Here is an 8,182-nt window from a genome sequence, read left to right on the forward strand (position 1 = left end):
ATGTCCCTGGGTGGGCTCAAAACACCAACCTTCCAGACGCACTGACCCACTGTGCCACAGGAGGGCCAGAAGCCTTCCGTTTGAGTAATCGGTATATAAATTTGGTTACTTAAAAAAAAACCCTAACAATTAAATAATTACTGCCTTTTAACTGCCCCAGGTGATTGCTTCATTCACTCAGCACTGCAACCTCTGCCCCTACCAGGCTCTGGTGCTGCCAGTCACTGGGACGTCTGCCCTGGTATTGGTGCTGCCAGTTATTCCCTCTCCATGAACATGCTTACTAGGCATTGGCAGTGCCTTTGTATGCAAGTTGGGCAGCCACCACCATTCATCTCCCAAACTGTAATGCCCAACACAGGCAATGCATTTTTGGAGGTATGAGATGCATGGGCGTAGCCAGGATTTTTGTTAGGAGGAGAGCAGCCAAAGGGGGAGGCAGAACCTCAGATAATTGAGCACTTGCAATGCTTTTCAATAATATTTGTGGATCTAGGCCCCACCCCCTTGGCTACGCCCATGATGAGATGGCAGCTTCCTAGCACCAGCCCTACACATCGCAGAAGCAATAGAAAGGTATTGGCCAAACTGGTTGGCCAACCACCACCTTTTTCTGTTCCAAAGCAATAGAGAGAGCCAGGAAGTCTCAGGGCTGCCTCCCAGAACAGCAAACAGTGGGCTTTCTTAAACATATGATACCGAGAAGCCTCAGGAACACAACAGTATTATTACTCTTACTGTTATTGATTTAATTTGTACACCTGCCCTTCAGCCAAGCAGCACAGGGCGGTTTACAATATAGAAACACAAAAATATATAACATAGCAACAAACAAAAACAATAAAAACTTCCCCCCAGTTTAAATGGACACAGATTGTTGAATTAGCCAAAGGCCTAGGAGAAGAGGGACATTTTTGCTTGGCACCAACCAAACCTACCTAGGGAGACCATTCCACAAGCAGGGAGCTACCCAAAAAAGCAGGGAGCTACCCCAAAAAGGCCCGTTCTTGTGTAGGCACCCTCCGGACCTCTTGCAGAGGAGGCACACAAAGAAGGGTCTCAGGTCATGACCGCAAGGTCCGGGTTGGCTCATATGGGGAGAGGCGGTCCCCGAGATATTACGACCCTGAGCCATCTAAGGCTTTATAGGTCAAAACCAGATCTTTGAATTGGCCCCGGAAACTAGCTGGTAGCCACTGTAGTCAAGCCAGGATTGGCGTTGTATGCTCAAACCATCTTGCCCCAGTGAGCAACCACAAATTCTGCACCAGCTTAAGTTTCCGAGCTGTCTTCACAAACAGTGCCACAAATAATGTGTTGCAGTAATATAACCTGGTGGTTAGGCTGACTCGATAGGAGCGCAGCTGAACCACCAGCCGAAGCTGATGGAAGGCACTCCACACCACCACCGAGGCCACTTGAGCGTCAAGGGACAGCGATGACCCAGAAGCACCCTCAAGCTACGTGCCCGCTCCTTCAGAGGCAGTGTAACCCCTTCAAGCGGGCTTTATAGGTCCTTGCCTGGCAGAGACACCTGGATCTCCTCAACTGCAAGCCAACAAGCTCCATGGAAGTGTCAAAAGGGTGTGTGTTCATCAACCCCTTCCCAGCTCCAAGCTTGGGAAGAAGGGTTCATGTCTGATGGTTCTTTGGACCATGAGGTGGTGGTGAGGGACATTGGGCTTGCAGATGACCCTGGTGATGGAGGAAAGCGAGACTTCTTGCCCAGATGTGAAGGAGAGGAAGAAGAAGAAGGAGAGGGAGAGGGAGAGGAAGAGGAAGAGGAAGAAGAGGGAGAGGAAGAGGAAGAGGAAGGGGGAGAAGGAGAGGGACAAGGAGAAGGAGAGGAAGAAGAGGGAGAGGGACAGGGAGAAGGAGAGGGAGAACCCAGCCCCACTTCCCTCCCTCCCACCACCTCCCAGTTCTGCCTCCCCTTGCCCACAAGTGCAGAAGGGCCAGGAGCATCCCGGGCCACAGCGCCCCCTTGCGGCCCCTGGCGTCACTCCCCTTCCATCCACTCACCGTTGGGAAGCTCCGCCGACCCTCATGTACCCCATGCACTCGGCCGTACTCCGGCTTCCGGCTGCTGTTCTGCGCACGCGCACGGAGGGGGAAGCAAAAAAAAAAAAAAAAAAAATGCTCTCTCAGTCGGAGGAAGGACGCGGCGCGCTTCCCGCCCTTCGCCTCCTTTGCTGTCAAAGCGACTTCCTGGCGCTTTTGCAGGCATCCTAGCAACGGGAGCGCGGGCGGAGGGCTCGCTTCTCCCTGGCCCAGAGCTGCAAGCCTGGAGCTACGGAAGTGGAGGAATTGCTGCGTCCCAGGCGAGCAGAGCAGAAGAAGCTCTCATCATAATAACCCAGCGCAAACTTCCTTGGGAGCATTAAGCCCCCGGTGGGACTTGCTTGTGAGCAAACCTGGGAGACGTCGCCTGCAAACAGTCTCGGCGCGCTTCGGTTGCTGATCCAAACTGCTGCAAAATAGTTGGGTGTTTTTTAAGCGATCCAATGCTAACTTCTCTCTCTCTCTCTTTTAAAAAAATATTTTTATTGGAATTTTATTTGCAACATAACATAGCCCCCCAATACACAACCCACCCTCATTAAACGTGAACATAACGTACACTGAGCATAACATACAACAATACAAACAACGAAATAAAAGATTTCCTTTATCCTGTATCTGACCTCCTTATTTACTTCTTATAAACTGTTTCCTTTATGAATAATTATTAAGATTTTTCTAATTATAACTTAAATATCCACAAAGTCTCCTGCAGACATTAATCAAAACAAGTCCAGGTATGTATTTTAGGGCACTGTCTTGTGAAGTATTCTCTGCATTTCCCCCATGCTTTTTGAAACTCTTGTCTAGTGTGAGCCAATGCTAACTTCTTAGGTTAGTGTCATTCCTGGGAACATTTGTTTAAAGCGCCCTTTGTAGTTACATACCTTTTACTCTCTCGTGGTGTTACATTTGCAGGCTGAATTACAGTGAATTTGGAGTTACAGTGTCAGGTAGGTGCAGCCACCAGTGTGGGTTTCTGGGTGCAATCAGTGCCGGATTTACGTATAAGCTAAACAAGCTATAGCTTATGGCCCCTCTCTCTTGGGAGCCCCCAAAAAATTTAAAGACAAAAAAAACTGGATGTACATTGCCCAAATATAGGATAAAAAACAAATAAAACCTACATACAGCAACAGTGTTTTGTGTTGTGTAGGCTCCTATTTGTTACGTGCAAATGGCTTTAGATACCTATTGTTTAGTCACTTAGTCATGTTCGACTTTTTGTGACCCCATGTACCAGAGCACGCCAGGCACTCCTGTCTTCCACTGCCTCCCGCAGTTTAGTCAAACTCATGCTGGTAGCTTCGAGAACACTGTCCAACCATCTCGTCCTCTGTCGTCCCCTTCTCCCTGTGCCCTCAATCTTTCCCAACATCAGGGTCTTTTCCAGGGAGTCTTCTCTTCTCATGAGGTGGCCAAAGTATTGGAGCCTCAGCTTCACGATCTGTCCTTCCAGTGAGCACTCAGGGCTGATTTTCTTCAGAATGGATAGGTTTGATCTTGCAGTCCATGGGACTCTCAAGAGTCTCCTCCAGCACCAGAATTCAAAAGCATCAATTCTTCGGCGATCAGCCTTCTTTATGGTCCAGCTCTCACTTCCATACATCCGGACAAGCCACACCAGTATCCCTGCCAAGAAAACTCCATGGACAAAGACACCAGGCATAGATACCTATTAGGTCCATAAATTACCATACAGCATATATTCAACACAAAAAACAGGGACAATTTGTTGTTGACAAAGGACAGCTGGACATATAAAGGGCCCCATTACCTTCAGTAGCTTAGGGCCTCATCAAACCAAAATCCGGGCCTGAAACTGCTCCAAAATAGTTGGGTGTTTTTTAAGTGAGCCAATGCTAACTTCTCACATTAGTGTCATGCCTGGGAACATTTGCTTAAAGGTCCATTCGTAGTTACATGCCTCTTATTGTTTCATGGTGTTACAATTGCAGACTGAATGTTACAGTTACCACAAATTCGGAGTTACAGTGTCAGCTGGTTCCATGCTTGCAGCCACCAGTGTGGGTTTCTGGGTGCAATCCCAAACAAGCTTTTTAGGAAATAAGCTGTGCTTTTTTTCTGGGGTGACACAGGGGTACACATACACCTAAACATTTTGTGAATCTTTGTGCTTTTGTCCATTTGCTGTATTTATTTTTCCCAATTTGAACTATAAAATGGCAATTTTCTTGAGTGAAAATGAGAGTACCCCTAAACATTTTTTTAAAAAGAAAAAAAAGCACTGGAAATAAGTACTGCTGAACTCTGCGGGATATAGGGGCCGGCTCCCTGGGTTCCTGAGCACCCACAAAATTCCTCATGAAGTGGCTGGGCACCCACAAATTTCGGTGCCAGTTTCATGCATGCTGCGGTCGTGGGGCCAAGCTGGCACTCCTGCAGCGGGACCTCTGAGTAAATATGTTTAGGAGGAATAAACGTGTATTTTGAGGAGGAGGGAAATATTTGGACCACACTGGTCAGGAGTGCAACAGGGTGTGAGAAGATACTGGAAGATCATGCTTATTGTAGGTCATATTACTCTGGAGTAAATATCCCCCCTAGTAGAAATTACAGTCCCACTTCTTTCATATAAATGGACACTGGAAGAATGGCAGGGGTGCAGAGTACAGAATGTTATTTTAAGGGGCAATTCGCTTGTGATAAGTAATCCGGAATATGCCTCCAACTAGAGACTCAGAAATTATCAGAATACCCCATTGGAATCAATGGGAAGTTCCTGAGAGCTGTGAATGCCAATTGCATATGACTGAAATAAAAGAATAACCTACGAATAAAACAAATAATATTTAGAAGGGATGGAGTGGGCCACAGGAATGGAACATATCATTCATCACATTGAAAAAGGTAAAGGTACCATTAGGTCCAGTCGCGGATGACTCTAGGATAGCGACGCTCATCTCACTTTACTGGCCAAGGGAGCTAGCATATAGCTTCTGGGCCATGACTAAGCTGCTTCTGGCAAACCAGAGCAGCACACAGAAACGCCGTTTACCTTCCCGTTGGAGTGGTACCTATTTATCTACTTGCACTTTGACGTGCTTTCGAACTGCTAGCAGGAGCTGGGACCGAGCAACAGGAGCTCACCCTGTCACGGGGATTCGAACCGCCGACCTTCTGATTGGCAAGCCCTAGGCTCTGTGGATTGATAGTGAGCACTAATTGGTATTAGCAAGGACAGACCTTCAGGAACTGGAGTGGGGTGAGGACCACCCCAGTTCCAGGTACCATCATTCCAATTCTACAGCCTGTATTGATGTGTTCCTTCTAAGAATCTATTCCTTGCTTTATTTGTAGCTTTATTTTATTGGAACCCATTTGTGCCAATTAGAATTTGTAGCTCCCATTATTTCCTACGAGCATTCAGCTGGCTCTCATTCTTTCCAGTGGGCATCCTTGCCATCCATTTTGCAGATCACAAAATATATGGGGGAGTCCTAACAGAAATATGCAAATAAGTTGGGTATCCCACGTTTCACATCTGCAAAGTTATTTCTGACAAAAAATTGCCAAATATAAGGTCAGCTACAATTTGCCAACACATTATTCAAGTCTAGCAAATTCCCCTTATGTGGCTATGAAACAGAAATATTTTAAGAGAATTCTGGCCTGAGACAAATCAGCGATGGCTGGTCGCCATAAGCAGCTCAGAATGGACAGCAGTTTCGCTGCTCCCAGCTGGGAATAATGCCTTGAGCACCCATAACTGATGCACATACACAATCTCTTGGCTATGGAAAGTCACCCCCCATCTGTCTGAGTGGCATGATGCCCACTCTAAATTAGTCTGACTTCTGCCCTCCAGCAAAAGTCCTAAGCAGATCCTAAATTGTAATAGATGAAATGGGTAGTTTAAAGATTATCACCATGCACTGTGATATGTATTTGGTAAAAATAAAAAAGTACTTATTGGATAAATTGTGAGTGCTGTAATATACATGCTTTTAGTAGGATTAGATTCAAGTTTGGAAATAAACTAGAACAATTTCAAATCTCACATTCACTACACATGCAATGCATGATGAAACGCACAATAAGCAATGGTTGGAGCTTGTTAACATATAGTGGTAGATTCTGGCAATATCTGCTGCACCATTTAATGGAGTTGCGCATTCTGTGTATCCTGAATGACAATACAGCTCTGAAAAGGTAGAACCTGGGAGGCTGTAATCGGAAGGCAACTAAGCAATGCAATCTAAACTGTATCTACTCAGAAGTAAGTCCAGGTGAATTCAATGGGACTTACACCCAGGCAAGCGTAGCTCACACTGCTGCTTTAACTATTTTTATTATGAAACGTAAGGAGTGCAAGGAGGCTTGTTAGATATGACTGGTCAATAATTTGGAAATCATAGAATCGTAGAGTTGGAAGGGACCATGAGAGTTATGTAGTCCAACCCCCTGCAATGCAGGAATTTCAGCTAAAGCATCCAGGACAGATGACCATCCCACCTCTGCCTAAAAAACGATATCGTTGCTCTGTGTAAACTTCCAGAGGGATGGCATTGTGCAGTAAAACAACAACAACGATGAATAGTCTTGTATTATCTTAGGAACAATCCTGGGATAGCCCAATTGGTAGAGCATAAGACTCTTAATCTCAGGGTCATTTGAGCCCTATGATGGGTGAAAGTTGCCTGTACTGCAGGGGGGTTGGACTAGATGACCCCCGGGCTCCCTTCCAGCTCAGGAAATCTATGGGGGCATGGGCGTAGCTAGGATTTATTTATTTTTTCCATTTCCATTTTTTTATTTTATTTTTTATAACATTTTTATTTTATTTTATTCACATAATATACATTCTTTACAACAAACAACTCCAAAATAAGCAGACAACTCCCAAATAAAATCATATGTAACAAAACCGTAAGTCTCATGTTTTCATTTACACTGATCTCCTCTCCGATACCTTTACTTGATATTTCTTGCTGCATTCTGTTTTCCTTATAGAATCTTTACAAAAAATTAAATTTCTTAAATACTGTACCAATCTTTAACAATTTCAATTAATCCCTTCACCATAGCTGTCAACGTTTTCCCTTTTTAAAGGGAAATTCCCTTATTCCGAATAGGATTCCTCGCAAGAAAAGGGAAAAGTTGACAGCTATGCCCTTCACCTCCCTCCCCCACAGCCCAGTATTTTTTGGGTGGTGGGGGAGTTGTTGAGGTTTTTTGGGGGAGATCACCAGTAAAAATCTCTCCAAAAGAGGACATTACGGGCGGGGGGCAGGCTTCTGCTGGAGAGGGGGCAGAACAGCAGTTAATTGAGTCTTTTTAATGTTTTTAAATAGTTTTTGAGTATTTAGGAGGGGCAGCTGTCCCCCCCCGGCTACGCCCATGGGAGCAGCCAGGGTCCACTCCCAGCCCCTAGACCGCCTCCTCTTAATGGCAACCCAGTTCTCTCGAAACCCACAACGGCAAACTACGCATGCGCTCCGAGCTTGCAGAACATCCGGCTATCCAGAAAGAGGATCGCGGGGACCCTGTCTCCATGGCGACGGTTGGTTGCACAGCGCCCTCTTGCGGCTTGTGACGGAAGTCGGGCGCGAGTGGAAGTAAACTCGCCCTCTTCGCCAGCTAGGCTAAAACGCGGAAGCAAAGGGAATGGTTTTGTTTTTGCTCCTGCTGCTTGGAGCATCGGGTTAGCCTAATCCTGCAGGACAACAACAACAACAACAACAACAACAACAACAACAACAACAAGTTTTCAGTTACAATAATAGCTGCATTGTACAATAATAGCTGTACTGTAATACAGTACAATTATTAATACCGATCATTCAGATGCCAAATTATATAATTTAGGTGCCCCCCTGCATGCTAGAATAGATGGTTTGCTGATTTACTTTATTTCTGCATTCCAAAATTTTATTAATTTCAATTACACTCCAGTCTAAATTGCAATTCCTTATACAACAATTGCAATATTAACGACCTCCATTTGTATTGACACATTAAATGATTTATAAACCTACAGGTAAAGCAGTAATAATAATAATAATAATAATAGGTGTACCCCGCCCAACTGATTGGGTGTTACTCCACTTATGGTGCAACTCTTCTATGCTCATAGAGAATAGTGCGCATGTTACGTTTG

The 8,182-nt window shown here is 45.3% G+C and overlaps 1 protein-coding gene across 3 annotated transcripts in view; it reads right to left on the reverse strand.

Moving 5' to 3' along the window:
• The window catches only part of ZDHHC21 (zDHHC palmitoyltransferase 21), a 39,915-nt gene extending 37,769 nt beyond the window's left edge, over positions 1-2,146 (reverse strand). For 2 of the 3 annotated variants that reach the window (XM_080987935.1, XM_080987934.1), the window contains exon 1: positions 2,023-2,146. Coding sequence is in view for 1 of the 3 variants with exons in the window: in XM_080987933.1 (XP_080844059.1) it covers position 2,019 (1 nt within the window). In the remaining 2 variants the exon portion in view is untranslated. Of the gene's footprint in view, positions 1-2,018 lie in introns of all 3 variants that reach the window. The other variant, XM_080987933.1, reaches the window with a different exon arrangement.
• Between the last annotated feature and the right edge of the window lie 6,036 nt (positions 2,147-8,182).

This window comes from Podarcis pityusensis, assembly GCF_964106645.2.
Source record: "Podarcis pityusensis genome assembly, chromosome: 17".
Taxonomy (NCBI): Eukaryota; Metazoa; Chordata; class Lepidosauria; order Squamata; family Lacertidae; genus Podarcis; species Podarcis pityusensis.